This window comes from Ammodytes marinus, assembly GCF_949987685.1.
Source record: "Ammodytes marinus genome assembly, chromosome: 3".
NCBI lineage: Eukaryota > Metazoa > Chordata > Actinopteri > Uranoscopiformes > Ammodytidae > Ammodytes > Ammodytes marinus.
Window position 1 is genome coordinate 20,199,971 of NC_137232.1, and position 25,594 is coordinate 20,225,564.

General features: G+C 41.2%; 1 protein-coding gene across 2 annotated transcripts in view; it reads left to right on the forward strand.

Annotated features, from left to right (window-relative positions):
- The first annotated feature begins 396 nt into the window (after positions 1-396).
- The window catches only part of LOC307248622 (CD166 antigen homolog A-like), a 36,481-nt gene continuing 11,283 nt past the window's right edge, over positions 397-25,594 (forward strand). For both annotated transcript variants that reach the window (XM_080025061.1, XM_080025062.1), the window contains exons 1-3: positions 397-613; positions 24,970-25,076; positions 25,310-25,526. In XM_080025061.1, the coding sequence (XP_079881187.1) occupies positions 553-613; positions 24,970-25,076; positions 25,310-25,526 (385 nt within the window). In that variant the 5' untranslated portion in view covers positions 397-552. The remainder of the gene's footprint in view (positions 614-24,969; positions 25,077-25,309; positions 25,527-25,594) is intronic.

A 25,594-nucleotide genomic window follows, 5' to 3' on the forward strand; every position in this document is an offset into this window, starting at 1 on the left:
GTGTGTGCATGCAGAGTGAGGGTGCATGTTGGAGAAAGAGAGGGGGGTTGGAGAAAAGAGAAAAAAGGAAGTGAAGATGAGAGTGAAGTGGGTGAGGAGGAGGAGGATGAGGAGTGAGTTGAGGGGGGGTCTTAAGAAGAAAGGGGTGTGGGGATGCACTGAGGGTGTGTGAGGAGAGGGGGGAGATGCTGCTGGAGGGGGAATGGGTGGGAGGGGAGGGGAGGGGTAGAGGGATATGGGGTGGGGGGAGGGGGTTAGCATAGGCGGAGCTGCAGACAGCGGCCCCCGCCCTCGCGCTCTTCGTTGTCCCCCTAGCAATTACCTGTTCCGCCAGAACTGATGTGAGCGCGTGTTAGTGAGCAGCACATGCCACGTTGGGAGAAGAGCCAAGTCTGAACCTGCCTTCACATTACACAGCAACAGCAACCGGGTTTACGAGGACCGTTTGAATATAATCCAGCTCAAAAAAAGAAGAAAGAACTCTACCAAGTGGGTTTTTAACAAACCTCTGAATCAAATTGAGCCAACTGAGGATCTGAGAGACCCGCCAGGATGCACTTGTTGTCCGCCAGCTGCGTGTGTGCCCTCCTCATCTCCGTCCTCCTCTGCCAAGGTGAGCTTTATTCTTTTTTCTTTTGTTTTGTCCGATTCACCAAGCAGTGGTCGGTGCTCACGCGGGGTGCGCCCGTGCACCGGAGCCGCAGGTATGAATGAGGGGAAAGTCGCAGCCGTCACACGCAGGTGCCACTAAAACTTCAAACCGGCTTATCGACCACATTTCCGGGGGGAAGCGGAGGGGGAACCCTGGTGTTTCTTTTTCTTTAGTTAGTAAGCTGAATTATAGTCTCTGTTATAGTTCACCTAATTATTTAGTAATGGATGCTACTTAAGGCGTTGTCTCGCATATGATTTGCATATATAATTAGCCCAGAGTTAATAGAAATGTCCCTCTTAAAAAAAAGAAAATCATAAAAATGTATTATGTTACTGCTGCCAAGTTTGGCGTCTTATAAACTACATATAATGCATGGGTCAATTTTCTGAACGGCATTTGCTCGGCGTAATTGAAATTATCAAAAACTATAGGCTATCTAAATATCTATTAGCCTAATATAGCGTATACAAAGACAAGCTAAATAATAAGACCAAGCAGTTTTGTTTAAACTTCACCACTCATCTGAGTAAAACATTTTTTATTGTTTATTCCTCCTCATATCTTTAAAAGTGACTTTTATCTGTATAAACTGCTTATGACATATTGTTCATTGTGCCCTCCCCCCCCCACCAACATAATGGAAAAAGAGGGCAGTGTGCTTGTCATCATCACCCAGTCTTCACGTTGTGTGCTCATGCCATGATGTCATTATGAGGTCATTTCTGTCCTGTTGGGCAGAATGATGCTTCTTTCACATCCTATCTGATTTATTGTAATTATGGGCTGCCTGTTGGTGGGGGGGCGGGGGAGTGCTCCTCACCAGCTCCATCTAGTAATTACACAACTGACAGTGATCATTTATTGGGGGAATGAGGGCAGTCGAAAATGGCTTGTGCAAAGTGAATGCTTCCAAGTTTTGGGCAAAGTCATTTGGGCATGATGCGAAAATGCTACGGCTTGGCATTAAGTGCTGATTTTTCAAAAAGTGCTTTGAGGAACATATTAAAGAGCCTGGATGGCTCTCAGAAAATGAAACAAGGATGCCTTTTTTGGATCACCCCTCATAACTTAACTGTGTGTTCTGTGTTCAGCGTGCCTAAGATGTTTTTCCTGCTCTGTCATGCCAACAGGTAGCAGCACCAAGTGTTCTTTCAGCCAGGCTATTAAGCGAGAGCTACACAGGAGCTCAGATCACTCCTCTGTAAAAGGACAGGGGTGGAGAGGTCGATCCCACTGTACTCCCTTCCACCTCGTCACACCACAGTGGCGCCTGTTGTTGTAAATTAACACTGTGCAGCACCCATCAGTTAGGTTCAGGTGATTTATTTGAGAGGAAACGAATGGGCCTTTTAAGCTGTTTTTACACAGCAGTGCCGCCGCGGTGCCGTGTGCTTGAGACTGGAAAGAGAGTGCGCCGAGTTGGTAATGAGGTTACACTTTATGGCCGTCCGCACTGCTGTGTGCTTAGTAGTCATGCTGCCTGAAGCTATGGTCAAAACATGTGTGTGTTTGCTTGCACAACAGATGGTCAGAGTCGGCCCTTAATGTACTCGCCAAAAAACGTTGAACCCTTCATGTTTTTTTTCTTTCTTTCTTGAGTTCAGAGATATTTGTGATTCTTCCTAAATTAAGGCAACATCTAACCCAAATGGTTTATTGGGTTTAGGATTTGCAATTACAACTGCGTCGATATTGTATTGAAAAAGAAAACGGGCCCGTGTTTGGTATATTTGAACAGATAACGAGGTAACAGCACCCGGGGCTTCAACGTTACATGTCGAGCGTTGGCCACAAGCAGACTAGAGCAGGCAAACCAGTATTACTCCTAGAACAAATAGCCTAGAAAGATGCATCTGTGTTTTTTTGTTCACTCAGTTGTCTCCACCCTTCCCCCACCACCACCTCCAACCTCGCCCCCTCCCAAACAGACAGACAGTGCTCGGTGTCACAGCTGGTATTACTTGTCTAGCGAGTGGGGCTCTCCCTTTTGCTAATGGACTAATCTCTTGCGGGGGTCACACAATTTCACCTGAGACAGATCCCCCTCTCATTTCTTTCATCTCTAACTAGGTTATTGTCCAGACTTGTGTCGTGAATGTTGCGATGTTCATGCACAGTAAAAAGAAAGAAGAAAAAGAAAAAAACAACAACCCCTTTAATCTTAAGCTTGTGTTACATGTAAGATTGTGTGCAGCTGTGCATTTGTGTGCTTGTGCACGCATCGTCTTGCTTATGGGCGCCCTTCTCTCAATGTTTGAAGACTGTTTGTGGTTGTTTTCTCTTTGAAAAGAGATTTTCTTTGTGACTTACAAAGCATTGTATCCCTTCATGCAAAATTCAGATGCTGTCATGAGAAGTATGGCAACTCAGCCGAAACATTGCTTTGAAAAGAAATGCTGCATCTGTTCTTCACTTTGTGCCGTGGCTTTAAAAAACTTATTTTCTTAAAATTGTTTTGTTTGTTTGCATCACATTCTGCAAATGGATGCAGAATTTAAAGTATTGAATTGGGCTTAAACTATTGAAGGGAGCAAACCTGCCATTGATTCAGAGGAATGCTTAAAATGGCCCCAAATGTGATAATCACACAACTCGTTATAATGCTGGATGCTTAATGCAAATCTGGCAGCTCATAAAGTCCCGGAAATGGCTCTGTATTGCTCTCAGACCTGTGCAAGGAGCAAATGCTTGAAGAGGAATCTTTTGTTGCATCACACAGTTAGTATACTTGTTGTTTATTGATAGAGAATACCTTAGCACAGAGGGGAAAGTGACACAGATGCCATTAATGCAATTACTCGCCCAAGAACCACAAAGCAAGGAGATCTAAGAAAGAAACAGATGTTCAATAGAGTTCAAGAATTAGACAGATATGCTGCTGCTGCTGCTGCTGCTGCTGAGGAGAAAGGAGAGACACTTTTCACAGTCCCCTCAGACTAGAGTAGGCAGTACTGTAAATTAAAGCAGTATAAGGGTGTGGAACCCGGTGTCACTTCCCATCAGGGGGTGTAGGATCATTTGCAGCGACCCTGGCAGCGGCGCTTTATAGCCTGGATGTGAGGATAAAGCTTAATGAACTACTCCAAGCTAACTTTAGCTGGAAATGACAAATTAGCAATGAAAGAACTTTTGAGCTAATTTAAAAACATGGCTAATAAATTATCTTTGATGCAGCAAAAAACAAGAGCAAAGAACAGCTTTGAATGCCAAAATCTAAAATTGGTAAGTCTCCGATTAGAGTGAACCTGCTCTACTTCTGCAAGAGGAGAAAGATCTTTGCATACTTCTTCTTACAGTCTCCAAAAATAAACAGGCCAGTGTATCAGCATGTCCCGAGACGCTTATAACACATCCATCCAGATTCCAGAACATTTGTGTTATGGTAAGTTTGGTGCTGCAAACAATGGAGCCGAAATCAAATGTAGACTAAATCAATGGTTAATGGCATAGTTGCACAAAACTGTAATTGTGGTGTAACATATTGGAATGTGGACATAAATGAATGATTTCTCAGGGTCTTGGTTGCCCTGCACCCCTGCGGTGGGTGGAAGTGGTAAACACACACGCACACACAGACTATGCACATGCAGACTGTTGTTTACAGCCCCAGCAGGACACCGAACAGGTGGAGTGCTGTTGTTTTTTTTAGGGCTACGAAGGGGCCGAGTGTCTCTTTATGATTGCTGTTTGTGCGTGCAGTTGTTGAAAGGAAATCAGTTTGTTCCCACCCACCACTCAAATTGAGCTTAGTGGCAAGTTTTTTAGCCTCATCATTATTCACTTGAATGTAACTTTTTAGTTGTTTTGTGGAGTGTTTGATATTTATTTTTTAGTTTTGTTCAATAAATGTGTGGCAAAAGTAATCACTCCCAGGCAACGACTCAATAAGAAAAGGGTATTTAGTTCGCCCGTGACAGTTTTACACACAGGATTGTCAGTAAAACAGCAGAAAGTGAATCTTAATTACACTTTAGTGAATGTCTTGCCCCACTTTAAGAACCCGAGTTCGAGATATATTCAATTTATATAATCTCAGCTAAAATGGTCTCTTCCGTTCTCCATTATTCAGAGTAAATTGCCGCTCAGTTTAAGAAAGGCTAGTTGAATATAGCAATTTATTGACATTTTACACAAGCTGTTTCAATACTTAACATGTTTATAACTTAAGGCACTGAAGCAAGGTCATTTTAAAGTGAGACAGAAAGCCTTATTACAAAGCAGACGAACATCTCAGTTTAACTCTTTGCCATCTTGCCATCTTGTCACTTTTCTCTTTTTTGCAAGCAGGTTTTCTCACTCTGCCATGCAAAATAATGGTTTATCTCTTAGCCAATGGGAGAGACCGGAGTTCCATTGTTTCGGCTATAAAGAAAGGCTTAACAACAGGAGAAGGATGAGTGTGCTATGCAGTAGTGTTTCTCTCTTTATGCAGGAATACCCCCATTGAAATGCATGAAGGTATCCTTGGTTGTGGTGAAAGAGCAACAGCACTCTGAAATCGGGCAGCCCTTGTTTCAGGGACAAAAAGTGAGGTTGTTTCTGTCCTTTGTCATTGACGCAGCCCCTAGCTTTCACTGGATTCCTGTGGACTCCCACCGACTGCATTGTGAGCCCGGCTCTTTTCAAACAAATGAGTGTATGATAGCGACTTCTTGCTCCCGCTCCTCCCTTTGTCATTAATATGGAACAGCACACACCCCTCGGAGAGGGCACAGAGAAGCTGCCGCCTGTCCCTGCACTTCACATGTGCAACCTGACTTGGGGGCTGGTTGGGGGGTGATCGCTCCTCCATATGAAAAGCCCAGGGCCACACCCATCTTTAACAGGGCCGGGATCTTTGTTCAAATTCTCCATTAGAGTGATTGCTCTGTTTTAATGAATTCTTTGAGAGGCCTGCATTAACTGTGATGGTAATCATTCGACCTCTGAGAATATTTAAGGAATACCATAAATGGCATTGAAATGGTGGGTGCTCATGTGGCCTTTGTTTTTGTGAATTACATTTACTGAACTTCTTTTTCTCATTAAAATGTATTTTATAGATTAAGCCGAGACAAAGCAGTAACACTGTTCCCGCCTCTGACAGCAGAGTGTCAGCTGCATGGGGCTCCTATTGACCCATAAAGGGGGGTCAGTGAACCTCTGACATGTATGCCTGCACTCCCATAAAGTCATTATTTCTGCCTACTTATGAGAGTCAAGTGGCAAGACAGGAGGTTGCTATTGTATCAAACCTTTATCTTGACTCTGTCTGAGCTTCGAAAAAGTCAGTCGGGTTGACGCAGCTTTTGTGCTAAAGGTGAAACATTCATTTCAAGCCCCAGGCCTACTCATAAAATTGCATGGAGGTTTGTCTTCCCTTCCATTTCTGAATCCTCCTCTGTTGAGTCCAGAGCTCTTTTGCAATACTGAGAAGTCGCTCTATTCACTCAGACGCTGTTCCGCAATCTTTCATTCATGAAACAACGCACTGCTCCCCATAACGTGCTGCCTCTTGGACTCAACAGAGCGCTCTTGTGTCTGCGTTTGACCTCAGTACTCACATTCTTGTCATTTTAAAAGCTGTTTCTTTGTGTTGTGCTGATGTCCACCATCCTTCTGTCAAAGACAGGCCTGGAGCGATCTTTGATTATATGCTGTTTCAGTTGGACTTGCAGGAGACAGGGGTTCTTATTCAAACAGGGGATTGCAATAGTATATCTCTTAATTAGAAATAAACGCCCTTCTATCCAAGTACCTATATAAGAAACAAGGTAGAAGATTAAATGGTTGACCTGTCTTTCTGGGTCATTAATGTATTAATACACTTAAGACTACCTATGAATGGGGGCGCCTTTAGCTCAGTTGGTAAGGCGTCCCCCTCCCGGGCCGGGCCCAGCAGCAGACCCGGGTTCGATTCCCGCCCGCGGTCATTCTCTGCATGTCACTTCCCTCTCTGCCCCATTTCACCTCTGTCTCTCTGCACTATCAATAAAGCATAAAAATGCCCAAAAAAAAAAAGAAAAAAAGACTACCTATGAACATGTATCTCTATACATGTTCATAGGTAGTCTTTTTTTTTCTTTTTTTTTTTTAAAGATCTGGTCCAAAGACCTGAAAGAAGGTCATGGGGTGTGGGGGACTGGGACCCAAACCTCCTCTTGTATGCTGGATGCCTCTCTGAAATTTCAAATCATGGTCGGTTTGGAGGGGATTTTATTTCAATGGTTATCTTTTAGTAAATCTCTCCTTTGCTGGATTCCCAACTAGGGTTGTTCCGGAAGTAGTCAGAAAGAAGTGCAGGAAAATATTGTGGACAAGCTCAATTCATTTGAAAAAAATAAAAATAAATTACAATTATTACAAAATATATCAATATAATAATGTTTAGGAGGAACTATCCAAATAAGATTAGTAAGCCTACTTATATTCAAAATTAAACAGCTGCCTGCTACAATATGATGATTGCAAATTTTGCACCAAAGAAAATATTACATTAATGGATAAAGTCTTTATATGGATATCGGAAGGAAAATAAATCAACATTTGAAATGGCAAAGTACTTGCAAAACAGTACAACATAATTATCTTTAATTGATACATAAACAGATAAAATAATAAGCCAAATGATAATCAGTTGAGATAACAAGCTTAAAGCAGACAGTTGTGTTAAGTAGGATGTGGCGATATGTCAGTTCGGGAACTACTAAAGCATTCTCTGGATGTTGTTTTAATTACCTACTGATAAACATATGTTTCGGAGAACAAGTTGAAAGGCTTCATTGCTTTTAAGTGTACATAAATCATGAATTCCGCAAACCCCCTTTGAAATGAAGGCATTTTCACATTCCAGTTCACGAACACTTGGCCTCAGAGCATGCACTTCATCATGTGCAACTTCTTTGAAAAACTATGATTAAGTAAGAGAAAAATGTAACCCACCCAACAGCTAACAGTATGTTATTCAAAACTATCTTGTTTTTAGAAAAATGCATTCCCAATAGCAGCAATTTTTCCTCATACTCAACCTAAGATTTGGTTCCAAGAAGAAGTGGTGACTTTCTACTTGGCAATTTACCCAATAGCAACGCTTTGGCTAAGGCCTGACTTGTGGATGTGTTAGATGTTTTATGATAAAAGGCTTTTGCTGTGCTGTTAAGTATTCAGCTGTTCCCCTGCCAGAACCTAACGAGGAAGGTGAAGAGATGCTTGTCTGGTAATTGGATGCAATACCCAATTTTCTAATGGGACGTCTTAAGAAGTCAAGTAGCCTCGTGTTCATTGGGAGAATTTATAAGCATTACACATCCGGCTGGTGCAATTTAAATACTTACTTTTGTATCCTCTTATCCTCTCTTCACCCCAAAAAATCCATGCGTATAACTCTGATGTTGCAATGGCTCTACTGCAGGGTGGTCCCAAAAGGAAAATAAGCAGCAACGTTTAAGAGTAAACTCACAAGCGGCCTATCTTCCCTGAGGCTCTTGTCATATAAAAGTTGCTTTATTACCCCGCTGGGCTATTCTATAGAGTGAGGACATGGTTAAATCAACTTTGAAGTATTTTATTTTGAGGCAGGTAGATGCCATAACTCATTATGCTACCATTCATTTCACCCCCATAAAAGTACTAGATAGATACTGGGGAGATGACACATCATTTCCTCATGTAATGATAGGGATTTCATTTGACCGAGCAGGGTCACACAGCCAAAGAATTTGATGCTGAAATATGATCCTTCTGGGGACGTTTAGGGTAAAGCAGGAGCCAGGATCTTAAACTCTTTTCTGAGGAAATCTCAGGATTACCTGTCTTATCGTGGTGGGCTTGCCACAGCATGCTCATCTATAAACAGGGCCAGCACAAGCGGATCCTGCAAAACCAAGACAAGGTTGCAGCGAGAGTATGCTTAGACGATATTATCCCCCAGTGGATTTTCTGTTAATTTGACAACTCTGTTACTTTTCTGCGCAGGGTTGCATTTCTTCAAATATCACTCGAATGAATACATTTCTTATTGTTCTAAGTAATGTCTCGATTCCAAAGCATTTTCCTATCTTAGGTCTTGTTCTCCATATTAATAGTAACTGAAGACAAGTGGAGCCAGGTAAGAAGTTAGCTTTTTAACTTGTAATTATTTTCCTCACTTGTTCTGGTTGTTGTGACATACCCATTTAAGTGTTCTAATAATCCTTTAAACACGCCTTACCAGTGGCTATGTGACTTCAACACAGTAATGCTTTAATCTTAATGCTAACCAAAGTTATTACAATTCATCCTGAGGGGAACGTGAATGTCTGTACTAGGGCTGCAAAGCTTATTTTTGTGATCGATTGGTCTGAAGGTTAGTTACTTGACAAATCGATAAATTGATTTTGTCTATAAAACATTAAAAAACAGTAAAAAAGAACATCATAATTTCCCCAAGCTCATGCTCATGTCTTACATTTGTTTTACAGGATCATGAAACACATCCAGATTAAAATACATCAGGTATAGAATACGCATTAGAAAAGTAAAAGAATATGGAAGAATGAATCCATCCAAGACTAGTTGTGATATTTTTTTTCTGAACACTGGTGGACCAAATGAAAGACCCACATTGTTATACACATTGTATTGCCGCCAGCATGGCTAAAAATACATGCACATGACTTTTCATGTGCATTTTCTTTTTACCACCAAGATATTTTTTTTTAATCATAGCAAACCTACTCTTATCTTTCAGGGGGTATTTTGCTCTCGATCAATTTATATATTTTCCTGGACTTTCAGGGGAACCAGCGCCCCAAGCTCCAGTGTCTTTGTCTGGCCAGGCAGTAGAAGCAGCTCATTCCCCCACCAGACTTTTTGAACAGCATGTTGACTCAGTTCGCTCAAAGGGGGATAGTCTGTGCAGAAGATTCCTATGGAGCTTTTTGGCCCTGGGCTCCTTTTGGCCACATTGTAGATATTTTGTAGCCGTATTTCAGTGGGAGGGGAGTTCTTGGCACATTTTTGCTTATTGACAGGTTTTTTGTGAAAGGGGGCTGTTTCTCTACAGCCCACTATTCGTTAGATCCGCAGGGCGTCTTCTGCTCTTGTTATAGATATCACAGAGAGAACAAGAAGCAGAATGGTAGCGGTTGGAGATGTGCGAGGCAACGCCAGGCTGGACGGTTAAAAGCACTTACCTTGATGTATGGCTTCTCCTAATGGCATGATGGAAGAAGAAAATGTAATTGCCCCTACTAATGAAATAATTCTGCTTTGGAGGACCCGTGAACCCAAGAGGACGGTGACATATGCTGAATTACATAAAAGTACAGCGTTTATCTCATCTCACAGAAACAAAAGACACAAACAAAAGAGAAAGATTGGGTTTCCTGGGACTGTTTGTTGTGTCTAACAGGAGAATAGCAGTATGAAGTGACCTTGCTATATAACAAAAGATAAATTGATTTTACATAAACAAACAGTATACCCCTCTGAAGAATACACTTATTTATCATACACAAAAAAAACAGAGCTTCTGTGCCATTGGAGATCACACTAGTGAAACATTTCAGCCGAATCATGTTGGCGGTTATCCCGCTACGTAAATCTGAAAGTCCCAAAGTCCCAGGAAGACTCAGCGGGGATGACAGTGCACATTTATCTCCACCCTTTCAAAGCAGACGCTGGTCCATTGGTATTGCTTTTGGAACCACACATATCTGATGTGCAAGCAGGTACATAATCCTTTGTATGTATTATCTGCATTCCATGTATTCTTCCCGCTGCTCTCTTCTCTGTTTAGCTAGCAGAGGCTTTAGGACCCCTTCAGAGTCAGACGCTGTAGCAGGACACAATTTGAAACCGTCATGCCCCCCTAATACCAACCAGGCTCTTTGGCTTATTGGAATGGGGAGCATCGCCTGATATTTTTCACGGTGAAGGGTTAGAAGGTCAGGTCCGTCACTGTGTTTGCACAACAGCATACGATGACTCTGCTCAACTGATGTGAAAGTATCCTCGTCACGGCAATTACCAAAAACATGGACGCTACACAATCTGATGGACAAATGAGAATATCTACCTTTTAATTTATTCTGTTGTTTACATCCTAACAAGGCATACTTTATCGATGTGTGCAAAGTAGGCAATATGCATAATATTCTGACAATGATAAAAATGATTGTTCAGGTTTCCATTTATCATCCATTTTGTGCAGGGAAAATATTAGGCCATGCCTCATGCAGCTTCTAATGAACCACTTTAAGATCGATAAGTGGATGCATTCTTGTTTACCCACGTTGAAAAGAGATGGGGGCCCCGGGCTGATTCATCTCCCTGTTTTTTTTCACTGCTTTGGCCAAGGCTGGATGTTGGTTTGTTGCCAGCCTTGTTGTGCAGAAAAAAGGCCCAATTTACCTTCGACAGGGGTCTGTTGTGGCAGGAGCTTTGATTGGAATCCTCAGGCACCACCTGCAACAGTAAAATATGGTCATACAGATAATATAATAGTAAGCACAATTGCTCCCTCAGGACCAATGAGCTACAGATTTGTAAAGATTTCCTATTGAGGGAACCATGGATGCAGGGACAGGGCGGGGCCACTTTTACAAAAGCTTTTCAAAGCTGATCGCTCTTGCGCAAACATTGGAATCTGAAGCCGCCAGCTGTGCTAATATTCTACCATAAAACATGATCTAATTCACCGAAATTGCTACCATTATGGGGAGTACTTTTAATGTGATGGTGGTGCAGTGGATGTTTTCATCTTGACCCCTCTGTATGGTTCTATCTGTTGTTAGCGTAAAAAATATACAACTTACAATTAATTTTGCAACAGATTCATCTGTCATTTTTGTCTGAAAATAACGAGCTCATGGTGACTACTTTCAATTCCTTTTTTTTGTCTGACAAAAAGCCCCAATATTCAATATACAGAACAGAAAGAGCCGAAAATCCTTACCCTTAGAAGCCGGAAACAGCGTTATTGATTGATAATTGATTAACCAATTACATCGACTAATCGTTCCAGCACCAGTATGTCCCTCTTTTTTCTCTGTGTTGCTGTATGACATCCGTGCTGAGGACCCTTCAGGCTCATAATAAAATTGATTACAAACGATGTTTGATCCATAATCCAGAGAGCAGACACTTAACATAAAAGTCAGCCCTGTTCCAGTTGGCTCAGCTGCTTCAGGCAAGCGGGGGCTGGCAGGTTTATGACCTGAATGCAGAAAAAAGCCCGATACCTGTCTGATGTGATACCTCTTGAAGAGACCTCTTGAAGAGACCTGTTGAAACGACAAGCACTTTGATGTCGAGAAGGTTGTTTTGAATGTGTCAGGAATATTTTAAAGCCGCCCATTAGCACATTTGGCTGTGCGATGGGGGGGAAACCAAAATGTTAGAACAACTCCAGGATTCATCTTTTGCCCTTAGATTTATGGATATCCATTCAGACTAGTCTGTGATTCAAAGAGAGCTATATTCATTAGTGAGAAACATTACTCACGGTTAGAGTTTCCATCTGGAGTATCACACCATCTGCTGCACCTCTTTAACCCCCACATTTATTTTATTATGCTGTTAACATTTATTATGTTATCTGTGTGTGACTGCATTTCTTAAGCCTTAATTGGGTTGATACTGCTTCCCGGTGATAGCTGGAGGAAAAATGGTCTGTGAGTTTTAATTACATAGGCTAAAAAAAGAGTTTTTCAAGTAGCAGCAAGCGCACCACCCTCTGAGAAACCTGGTGCACATATCTGCACCTGCAAAAGAAGGGAACTACGTGATCAGATACCTATTATCAAGGCTGTGTATCAGATGCATGCGATGGAAAGGTTACAAGACTATTTGGATACACTGAAATGCCAGCGAGCCGTCTCAGTGCTGCTGAAACATCTTTGGACACTGGCCAAAATCTGCCAGAAATAAAGATAAATAAATAATTTAGATTACGATTTAGCTCAACTTTAGCCCCTCGTAAGAAGAGTTCCAGAAACTGCAACATTAAAAAACTTGGATTCATAGCCTCTCTGATTAGAAGTATAGAGCTGTTGAGTGTGGATGCCAACTCTGCATTAGGCACAGGCCAGCAGGACAAATTCAATAACTCCTGTAGGACCCTCCAGTATAATAAAGTTGGAAGGCTTCTTGGCATGTGGCAAAGTCATCACATTTAAATTACTCCAAATGAATGAATGGAATTAATTCTAATCACACGTAGGAGGCAGAGCTGAAGGCCCCAGCCTTTTCTATCTTCTAGAGCAACTTTTGAAATATACTTATGAGAAAATGTATTAGGAGTAATTTCTTTGGTGCATTTATGGTAAAGAAATAAATAAAAATAAGAAAAATGTCAGTTCACTTCTGTAGGTGAGGACATAAAGTTGAATATATTGAGGTGTATTAACTCATAGATATAATATGTTATACTCAAATTGAAGTTTAAAAAAGTTTATTTTTTATTTTTACAAAGTGTGTCATGTTTGTGATATTTTAAATGTTAAAAGGGTTATACACCCCTGATTGATCTGTCAAAGCCTTCATATGGCCTTAAGAGCATGATAACCCATTAGGTATCGGACAATCCTTTGCTCAGCCCTTATTACATCATTATGTGCCCCATAAACTGGTCATTTGCTCGCAGGCTGTGTCTATTTTTAGAAAATGAGTTGAAATGAAGGTAGCTGGGGGGTGGGGGTAAAGGCTTTAATACATTTTTGCAGTGATGTTTTTTTTTTAATTCTTATCTAAGGAACATGCTCATCATGACACAGTCCATACACAGAGATCCAGTAGTTTCCAAAAGTAACTTGTTATACTCACATTTTGTTCATAAGCCAGCTACTTGAGTGAAGTAAGCTCTTACCGGTAACAGAAGAATGAAGTAATTGCCGAAATGTTAGGCGCTTAGTTGCATTAGGAAGGGTTAATGGACAAGTAGGAAGCAATGGGGTTGTGCTTTGTTAATGGCCTAATGTTGCCTTTAATGGCTCGACGGTAATGGGAGTTCTTGGTGGATTTTTAGTGCCAAGACTGTGAGCTCTCTCTTATGAAGTGCCCTCTGGTCCTACCCACAGGCATCCCGCAACCACTTCTCCCCTCGGGTCCCTTGTCCTGGGCCCGTCAAATACATAATTCACGACATAATGGACTTGATTTCTGAGTGCACTTACCGACCGATCACTCCAGCAGGCTGCTGTTTTGAGAGCAGCCCCTCCACCCGAGCAGCTCTTCTGCGGAAACAATTTATAAATAATTTCTAAAATTCTTTTGTGTGTGTGTGTGTGTGTGTGTGTGTGTGTGTGTGTGTGTGTGTGTGTGTGTGTGTGTGTGTGTGTGTGTCTCTGTGGTTGAGTGTACAGACAAAGAACATTTCAAAGACTAATGAGCATGCCACAAGATCAATTTCTAGGAAACCTTATGGCAAGTCATTTAGAGTGATAATCACCCTTCTTGTAAAATGCTTTTATCTTTCCCATCCAACTCGCCCAGAGATTTTTTTTTATAAATGACTCAATAACCTCAAAAAAAGATATGTGTTTTTCTCTCTCATTGAAATACACGTGTTCTTAAAGCTTATGGTAACATGTTTGTGTGCCTACATTAATTCTGGTACCAACAAAAACTCATTTTTAGAGTAAAATTTGAAAAGAACTTGAACATCATTTATTAAAAATGCCTGAAAATGTTCTCTTTTAAAAGCTAAAATTAAACTCACTTGCTAATCAAAGGGAAAAATGCAAAAGGTTTTTCTGTATTCTGTAAATCTTCAGTTATGTCTTGTGATATCCAGCTTCAAAGCTTTGAATGTTAGTCAATCAATGATGATGCAGAAACCCAGATAGCACTTACGCCCTGCATGTTGTTGGACATATGAAAGCAAGAGCTGATGGAGGAGCTAATGGGTAAAGATTTTGACAATCTACCAGGCAGTCTGAGGTCTATTTTGTTGCTTGGCACTATGCTTTTCTTTTTACCTTGGATAACAAGTCAAACCAAGTCAATATGGTACCATGTTGTTGAGATATTTCTACCGCAGCCTCATTGAAATTTAATGGAAAACTTCACTTTTAGAAAAATATCAACAGGAACAGTCCAGACCGTAAACAATAAATACTGTCTCTGTTTTTGTCTCTTATGGACCAGAATGCAATGCGGTCAAGAGACATCCTGGGTTTCGAGCCGCAGGACTCACTTCTTCCTTTGGGCTTATTATTATAGCCCACTCGCTATCATTTTCTTCGACTACATGAACAACCCCCAGCTGATGCAAAGGGCTTGCACGTTTACTCCGGGATTCGTCAGTGGGTATTATGGGCATTGTAGAAAATCACAGAAGTTTGAGCAAACATGTACTGCCCATGCAGGAAGTCACTCTCTTTTAAATTAAATTAAATGAAATGAAATTAAGAAGAAGGCAAAGCGAAGACAGAAAGAAAGTATCTAATAGTATATATTTGGTTTCAAATCTTATTTTCAAATATTTATCTACTAAGCCCTACCCAATTCAATTCAGTGAAAAAACCTTGAAAAAACACATGGCAATATCTCATGTGGAATAAACTAAATTGTTCCTTCTCTTCTCTTCTCTTTTTTTTTTTTTTTTTTTTCAAGATATTTTTTGGGGCATTTTTATGCGTTATTTGACAGTGCAGAGAGACAGAGGTGAAATGGGGCAGAGAGGGGAGTGACATGCAGAGAAATACCGCGGGTGGGAATCGAACCCGGGTCTGCTGCTGGGCCCGGCCCGGGAGGGGGACGCCTTAAGCCCCTATCTCACTGGGCTGCGACTGTTTGCGACAAGTTGGAGACTGCATTCGCAAACGAGTCTCTAAACTGTCTCCAAACGTTCGCGGAGGTCTCAATTTCCTCGCATGAGTCGCAGAGCCGCGCAGTCTTGTCGCATGAATTTTGAACATGTTCAAAAAAAGTGTGCGACAAATCAGTCTCAAAATAGTCTCAGAGTCGTCGCAGGTGTGTCGCACGCGTCGCAAACCCTTCTCAATTTAGTCTCCGCGAGTCAGAAAGTGCGAGAAGTGTGAGACAACTTTGCGAGGGTTTGGCGACATATGAAACTAAATTGCGACTGATTTGAGACAAAAAGGAGACTGACATTCCGTTCGTGCGACACTCGCCAGACGTTCGTGAGACATAAATGCGACCTTCCGGCAAAGACATTCGCAAACGTGTCGTGAGGAACCAACTCAGTGAGACTGCAAGTGAAAATTGTCGCAAATTGGCACATTTTGTCGCAATTTTGTGTCTCCAACTGGTCGCAAACAGTCGCAGCCCAGTGAGATAGGGGCTTTACCGACTGAGCTAAAGGCGCCCCCTAAATTGTTCCTTCTTGAATAGGAAATATTGTATTGATGTAAAACCCCATCTGTCAATGTAGGAAGCTGATTCAAAAAAATATGTTTCGGGGGCCTTTAAAGAAACCTGCCTTGAACATTACAGATTTTTGACACAAAGGTTTTTCTTTAGCCCCACAAGGTTTCTTTTGGGAACCAGCTATTCATTTAACACGTGGCTTAAAACACCCGAAGCCCAAATAAATCTTTTATTCCTACTTGAGCCCTCAACTCTTTTCCTTTGTCTCAATACATGACAAGAGGCGGAAGCTGCAACCTGAGCCCCCAGCGGCAGGTCTGCACAGGTTTCTGAGCCCTCCTGAAACCAGAGAAAATGGAGCCAGCATTTCCAGTCACAAGGCAACAATGGGAACCCGACAGGTGGGACTGCAGGCGATGCATTAGCCCTGTTCCCTTCCTGCTGGTCTGTGGGTGTCTGTTGACCACACATGATGCGGCAAATTAACATTGTTTTCTTTGCCTGAGGGGGAGAGAGCTTTCTATATGTCTGCCTATAAAAAACACATTGGAAACTGCATTATATATCTAGCAACAGCAGGAGTGTAAAGCAGGTTAGGTGATCCATTTTTCAGATGCATTTGCATTCTTATATTTTTGTAAAATCTCTTACAGGACACCACAGTGTTTGCCTTATTTTTCTAAATAACAGGCAGTGGTAGGTCTGTGACTATATTTCATTTGCCATGCTATGAAGCTATTGTTGGTTTGAGTGCACAGGGGTCTAAAAATGCATCCATGCTGCTGAAGGTGAAAGAGGGGAGCCATTATGTTTAATAGATTCTAATACTTACTATACATAATTCCCCATTTGCGTTCCATCCTTCTCCTGAGAAGAACACAGGCTTGCTCTGCCCTGAGGTAGAAAACATGGCTCTGCTTAGCGAACACTGTGAGAATGCAAATGTTTTTCATTTATTTTTTTGCTCCTGTTCTTTTAAACATCTGAAGACGACACCTTCGAGACTCTGAGGTTATTTTTTGACATTTCTTAAACTAAACAACTAATTAATTGAGGAAATACGGCAGGTTAATCAGTACTGAAAATAATCAGCAGCAAGCCTAGTAAAAAAGGAAACAAAGCAATAACGACAATGCATCTGCATCTTCATCTTGTTGTTTTTTTCAATACTATGTAGAGTTAAATCTTGGTATACTGTGTTTAGGCAATCATAGTTGATGTTGTCCCTTAGAGTTTGATCATTAAAACCACTAAATGTTAAAGGAATACTTCACCCATACGGAACAGGCGTTCTATCATTATAAAATCACTATTATAATATAATGAATGAGGTTTTTCTTCCCTCTGTCTTCCCTCAGTCTTCCCTTGGCCCAGCTGTCCTGTTAATCCTAGCCCTTACTGTGATGTCACAGTAAGGACAATGTAGGGTTAGACAGTGACACCATAAAACACTCTTTCTGCCTTTTCTCAGGCTAGGGTGAACCAATTTAAAAACATTTTGCACACTTATACTAAATAGGATCTCAGAATTCAATACACCTTCATATTCCCACCGGTGAAGTAGGTCTTTAAGTAAAGTCAATGACCTATCATTATTTTGATCACTTATCTTCCAATTATTGTCTGAAACAATGTAAGATAATTTTCAAGAGCACTAATGCAATCACGTTGCCTGTTTGGCCTGGTCAGCAGTTCCGGATCCAAATATAGTCCGTTAGCAATAGAATAAAACAAAGAAAATCAGTAAATCTTCACATTTGATGATTTGAAACCGAGAAATGTCTGCAATTTATATTTAGATTACTTAAATGATTGTCAAAATCAAAAGGAACATTGATTGACTGTTTCCATGTGATTTCTTTCTTCTATTCATCATGCATAAAAGGTCCAAACAGGTCTACAGTTAGAAGTTAATCAATTCAGAAGACACAAGGACATAAGCCTTGAAAGAGATATCGTGACTGTATGTTGCACAGAGAACATACTATTTCATACATTTGCCTTCTGTTCTTGAGACCAATAGTTTCCCATTCCAATATCCCTTCATTGCATGGCTGTGCATCAAGTCAGCGTTATATTAACCTCTAATATCACACTCTCTTCCCGTCTTAAAACTAATAATAACTTGTAGATAAGACTCCGTAGAGAAGGGATCACTTATTAAAAAAAAGACTGAACAGACCTACTTCAACTGGACTACAGTTAAAGTCTGTGGGAACAATGTCAGCAAATGAAACCTTTGTCCCAAGTCATCCAGTCCATAAATGAACCTCCTTTTCAGATTGGTTGGTTTGGACCTTTTCCCCCCTCTGAAGGTCAAACAGAGGCAGGGCAACATCTTTAGGCTGTTGTGTAGCTTTCTGTGTCCTGAAACAGATGGTGTGTGGCACAAAACTAGGCTTGGGAAATTAATCGAAATCTACACAACGGCAGTGCAGTGCAGTTCATTTCACACAATGTGGCTTTTGTCAACTCCGGAGTTCTTCAACAAACTAAAGCCTGCTGTTTACTCCAGCAAAAAAATATGGATTTAGTCAGCTTGTCAATATCAGCACAGGAACTGAAACGATTTTCAGAAGTTACTCAGCAAGTATATTGTTGATCGATTAATCTTTTAAGGACCTATCACACTCTGTTTGCAGTTTCTCAAATGGAAGAATTGGTGCTACCATGTATAAAGGTAAACTGAAGGTCTTATGAGGATGTTGAAGAAGTGACGTTGGGCTCTGGAAATGTTGTAATAGGGCAAGGCTAGTTAATACATGGTGGTAACAAGCCTACAGTTGCACTAGCTGCTCTGTGAGACTGCACAACGGCACTTTTTAGCTAGCTGTCAGCGGTAAGAGGTATGAATGTTTGTATTAAATTTCATGGCAATCCATCCAACAGTTTTTAGGATGTTTCAGTCTAGACAAAAGTAGTCACTGATTTTACTGTCATACTTTTTTTCTTAAGTCTGTTGCCCACCCCTAAAGAGAGGTGCCATGTTTAGGAAACAAACAACTGCAATCCTCCTTACAACTTGCAATACAGAACTAAACAGTTCCTGCGCGTGCTTCCTCATTATTACATGTTTTGAAAATGAGTCACTCGACCAGGGACATTTTTGCAGACCACCTTGCGACATTCCCCTAGAAAATACCAACTCAGAGCCTTTTAGTTTTACACTGTAAAGACACTGACAGGCAATTATGTTAGGCATGAAAAAGTTAAATTATAGAGCACACAATGTTGAAGTTTGGAATGTTGCCTCCATGGTTCAACCTGCAACATATAGAGGAGCTGGTCTGAAAGGGTTGTTGTGCAAGTCTCCTGCTGTCAGCTATCCATCAGTTACATGATTGCATCCCTCCACGCAAGAGAAACGTACGGAGATAGTAAAAAAATGTAGGGGTTGTTTTTGGCAATTTCTTTAGCTTTCCCATCAGCCGGCTTGTCTGGAACACTTCCTCAGTGTGAACTGATACTGTAATATAATTGAAATGCAGTCATACACAGTTGTCATCATTAGTGAAGTATAATTACAGACATAGACTGTATATAGCACAGAGTAAAATAACTGACAAAACAGCAGCCTAAAGGGGTCATCTATTACCAAATAGCTACAAGGATGCTTTGGGGACTCTGATGGTAGACTGAGTCATTTCTCCGCACCTTTCCGCATGACAGCAGTCCCTGGATTTTTTTCCCGTCAGTAAGTAATGACGGACTGAGCTTATTAAATCCCCTGATCTCTTCTGAAATAAAGTTTAATCAATCAATCAATCAATCAATCTTCTCATTTTCAGACGCTTGGTTTGGCTAATCAACATTCAGCACTTGTTAAATTGTTAAAGAAAAGACAAGGACGAGAAGGCGAATGTCACGGGAGGTTAGGTTTTTCTTTGATTTCTCGCTCTTTAGGCGAGCGCCGTTCACTATAAGAATCTCCCCTTTCCTCAAGCAATATTGATCTAGTTGAAGTGGTTCTGTCTGCCCTCCTCACCGCTCAACCGTTTCTGAAGCGAAGCTATTTGCCATGGAGTCTTTGTGGACATGCGCCATGGGATCTCCATTCACTGCACAATCCTCATTTTCAGCACTTAATAAGTTTGGGCCTTTTCTTGTTGGTGTGGCACCAGAAAGACACACATACACACACACACACACACACACACACACACACACACACACACACACATGGGAGAGAGTTAGGTAGCAAAACAGGGATATAAAGGCTAGTGTGGGAAGACGGCTGATTTCCCTGGTGAGCTTATATCTAAGCTGTCGTCACCTGTCTCTTCTCTGGTATAGAGGCGCCTTAATCAGGAACATGAAAGTCTCTCCTGGGCGGCTAGCTCCTGTCTCTGTCACTCGCCTGTCTATTACTCGATTTGCCATCGCCCCGAGTATTAGCAAATTGTGCGTGTCCATTATGAGAAGTCTGCTTTTTATTATTATTATATTTTATTATTTTGAGTCACACCACACCCGATCGAGCCAAGTTTTTTTGGGGGTTCATTGGACAAAGTGATACATTGCTTTGGTGTCTAGCGTTTAAACGTTCCTGGAGACCCTGAGCCCTTTTTAACAGCTAATAAAATAAATACTTGAGATTGTTTTATCAGCTGGAATACTTAATGCTTGTATTCTTATGATAGTTACTTAGAAACATGATTTTTTCAATGATGTTTCAAAAGTCTGAAGCATCACTGTTGTTTGGATTCTTTGAAACCACAGCTTAATTATGGTGATGTTGACCAAGTTTTCCATATAACATGTACTTGTAAAACCGGAAGTATTTTTTTTATGGAGTTATAACAATGCTTGACAGTCATTTGATGTTGCCATTGTCATCAAATGTGCAAGTTCTAGAGAAGGATCGCCACTTCAATAAAAACAATTAAAAAAATGCAATCATAATTTCTACAATAACAATACTCATTAAATCCAAATGCAACAAAACCCAAGGGTTGAACTGTCTTTTGCCACTTTCCATTCCCACCATCGTATAGACCAGGGGTTTTCAAAGTGTGAGAGAGTGAGCCTCCCCTCAGAGAACAAATTTCAGCTGAGCCCCCCCCCATTTGAGATGTTTTTTTTACCTTTTTAAAGTGAAATGCATGAATCTGGTGCACTTTCAGAGGAAAATTAAGAGGCTAAATCTGAGGAATTTTGTGTGAACAAATAATTTGGAGACACTGGGTCGGATTAATTAGAAGCTATTGAAGAAAGACACATGGATTTTCCATAAAAATATTAATATAAAATTTAATATTATGCAGGGTCCTCTGGGTTGGGCTTGGAGCTCTTTTTCTTTAACGAGACATATTTCTCTGTAATATAGTGAATGCATTTAAATGCAGTGAGAGGAAAGAAGAAGAAGAACTCTTGTCCAGCTATCTTTATTTCCACAGATGAGGCTGAAATAGGCTATAGTCTCTACACAGTGCATGGGCAACTGAGGGCAGCCCCATTTCCAAATGTTTTTAAATAAACTCAATACACACTGTGCATGGACGTGAATGTGACATGATCAGTTAACCTCGGATTATCTCCCAGATGATCTGATTAAATTATTAGGTTATTAACTATCTAGACCAAAACATTGTATTCCTTTTTTTGTATGATAATTTACATTTGCTTAATATGATGTTAATATCAAAAACACAAACTAAAAAAAAAAAAAAAAATTCAAATATTCATCCGCGCCCCCCCTGCCATAACTCCGCGCCCCCCCACAGTTTGAAAACCGCTGGTATAGACAACTGTTAGAAGTGACTACATTTTGTGTACATGTGTTTGTCACTGTGAAGTCACACACTGTTCACTTACTTTTGTTGCAAAGGATTACCTTATCTCAGTCAGCAGCAGGAGCTTTTGTCTCCTGTAACTCAACATGTGCGATTATTTCTCATTGTGTAACAGTGTAATCTGCACTGATAAAGCCTTTGCTTTAATACTGACTCTTCTAAAGTTCTCAGAGAGGCTGAGCGCAGCTTTATTTGAATATTCGAAAAAGCCTATTTGAATTTGAAATGTAAGGAGTCTATTATACAGGAAGCACGATAACCTTTCCAGCACTGCAGTGCTTGCAGAGCAACCTGAATGTAATTGTTATTAACATGATTCAGCAGCACAGGATGTGCAGCACTGTCTCCTGAGAAGCTTTAGCCTCAATACTAGGAAAACATATGTGGGCTTGAACTGGCAATTAGATATTGAAAAACACTGAGCTTTCCTCGACAATTAGAGTATTCCAGCAACAGCACACCCATGTGTAGGCAGAATCTAGATACTGACAGATTGTGTGTCACCCAAACGCACTCCCAAGAAAATTAAATGTAGCAGCCAAGGTACCACCAGATTTGACACACATCATGCAAAACAACGTGTCTTGCACAGGGAGCTCATTAACCGCCTCCTCTTAATAGATTCCCAATATCTCCATTTTAATTTGTTTCCGCCCATCGAGCACAATCTTTTCTGCCTTGACCGGAAACGTACACGTTCTGCCGAAGCCCGTTCATGCATGCCAGTCAGTTCCATTAGATTTACAGTACATAAGAAAGATCAAACTAGGGATTGTGGGATGGCTACATCGACATACTGTGTTTGCAATCAGCAATCTCTAGTCCCGTTTCTCTTGGATTGGATTGATATGCATCCAGTTGCCCATATCTGGATGTGAGCAAGCCTCTGTGAAATACAGGCACACATTCAGTCAACTGCAAACTGTTTGCTGCACGTAGACAATTAAAATCTAACTTTACTATGCATGCTTATTCATTCATGCAGTAATGCAGAAAATGCATTGCAAAGGTGCAAATACCTAAGGTTGGGTGATACACTATAGGTGACAATGTGACCAAGCAAAATTACTTTTTGAGATTCATTAATGCATGACCTGATTCTAATTACACTTTAAATCATTGTATTTCACTTTCTAATGTGAAAGGAAGCGATTTAAGGAGCGGAAAATCATGGGCAAGCAATAGTATGAATCAATGTTGTGTTCTGGGTGACAGAGAGTATCCCTGTGTAGTTTGGTGAATACTTTTTTCCTGGTAAAATCTGTCAGCTGTGGAAATGTGTTGAGGTTTGTTTTGTCCCGTGCTGTGCTGTCACTATTAAATATCGTCAAGCCTTATTTAAATGCAGGGATTGTTTCCATGTGGGTGAACAATGGCTGTGGTATCCGTATTCACTCGAAGACCTTTACGCGCTGATTATAGTCATCACCACAGATATACCCCTTACCTTTTCTAACTCCCTAGCTTCTTTACTATATTGTGTTCTCTGTCTCTGTATGGGTTTTGCTGATGTTTTTTTCTGTCCATCAATCTGGCTTATTGACATGGTGAATTAGGAATCATGAATCTGTTCAGTTTGAACAAAGAAACAAAGAAGGAATGACGTCTTTCTTACTCTGCTTGCCGTCTTTAAGCCAAGTTAAGCTAAATGACTCCAGGCCCTAGTTTTATCTATTTAACAGAAACAAAAGTGTTGTCCATCTTCTTATCTCACTCGCACTAAAGTAATAAGTGCATTTCCCGCTTCCCAAAAATGAGACACGTGGCCCTGGGGCAGGGAGTACCTATCAGTAACAGCAATGGAAAGAAAAGAAGAAGACAAAGAAAGAACAGCAGAGCCAGACATGAGGCAGAACATGATTAGCTCAAAATCATATTCTAAAAGTGTCTGTTGTTTGTCATCTGCTTGCTTTACTGGATTTACTGACAGGATTTCTACAGACACTGGTTAGTTCACTGGCAAACTCGAATGTAGTTTCAGAGCTGACATTTTATAAAGATGAGTGACAAGCGTCAAGAGCGCAAACTCGCCTCATTGTCAGCACGATGACATTTACAGCAGACTTGACTCGAGGCAAACTAGTTTGTATAGTCGTGTATATTTTTAGAGTATACATAACCATTTCATGAACCTTTTCTTTGTCTCTACGCGAAGAACACACTTGACAAACAAAAACCACACAGTAGCAGAAAGTAGGGCATTTGTGCACCTTCGAACTTGCCCGCTCATCCTAACATCACACACACGCAGCTGTGCAAAAACCCTTTCAGTGTCCTAGTTGTGTATGTCTGTCCTCCTGTAGACAATGGTAACCATAGCAAAAGTATTTACTCTCATTCAAACGGGATTCAAATGAGTATCACGCAAAAAGCAAATGAATTAACCGCCCCGATCTTTGCACACCTCTGAGGAAAACTTTGAAAGTCTGACGAGTTAAGAGGCAAAGAGAGAATGAAGCTACTGATGCATTGCAAAAATGACATTACAGTTTGAAGTTGTGTTTGTCCTTTTTCTTTTGTTTTGTTTTTGTACACAAATGTAATCAGACAATTTCAAGGCTGGATGCACAGAGAATATTTGAGCATCTTCATGACTTTGCGTGATTCCTGTAAATGCACGGACGTTGTTTTGACACTGCTTCAATAGATAGAAAGTGGTCGGCCACTGCTTTGTTCTCTTGTGCTTCACTGAATAGCTGATGAGCTATTTTGGAGTTAAGCTGTCAGATTTTCTTCTCACCCTAAACCCTGCTCATGCTTTTACCTTAACTATAAAAATAAAAATAACAGAGCAAAGCCTCATTCTCAGTCGGACCATGGCAGCCTCCTCTTCCCTGCGGGCCCTCTTGCTCTAACCCCTCGTCGCAGCCCATTGAGACTCTTCTGCTGCCACCCTCCTTCCACCCCCCTCCTAAGCACTTTGTCTCCATGGCAATGCTTTGAATGAAATTAAGGGCAGGAAAGTTTTTTTTCCAATCCACCAAGGGAGCTGTAAAATTAACAGAGCTCTATAGAAACTGCTGTTCTCAGTGTATGTAGGGGAACACGTAAGTGGCATTGATAAATGTCAATCAGATATGTACGGAAAGGGGGTCGACTTTGAAGTATTCGGAATAAGAACAGATTTCAATTTGCAGTCGTAAGTTGTCACGCCGTGTTGTAGCTGACCAGATAGGCCCCTCTCTGAAAAAAGTAATTGAAAAAATGTTTCTCCTCTTTTCTCATTCGCAGCCAGCGGCCTGGAGACTGTGGTCGGCACATACGGGGAAACTCTTGAGATTCCGTGCAACAATGGAGCCATGAAAGCAGAGGACGTTCTCATCACCAAATGGAAATATGTAAGTCACAGCGGCGGTCAATGGATTTAAAATGGTGAAGTCCGTCTGACACCCGATTATCATGTCTGTGCCACGCCCCAGTCTGAGTGCATTTGCCGTGCATTAGACCGTGCATCTGTCCATCCGTGTGACACTGCATGAGCGGCGCTGGGTGTGCCACAAGAAAAGCACTGTGTGATTCAATTTTAAGCTGAAAGTTAATGCCATATGTGACACTCTGCTCTGCTTTCCAGGACAAAGGAGATGGAGGTTCAGGGGACCTGCTGGTCAAGAAGAGGACCCAGAACTTCTCAATCAGCGCCACTGATGATTACAAGGACCGCATGAGCATGGCAGCCAACTTTAGCCTGCTGCTCTCTGCTGCCAAGCTGACTGACCAGCACACTTTCACCTGCATGGTGGTGACTGGCGCAGACATCTCAGAATACCCCGTTAATGTGGTGATCTACAGTGAGTACAAGCTGGCATCTTTCTAAAATAACTTTCCCTTTTTTGGGGGAACACTTTAGTTAAAGTGT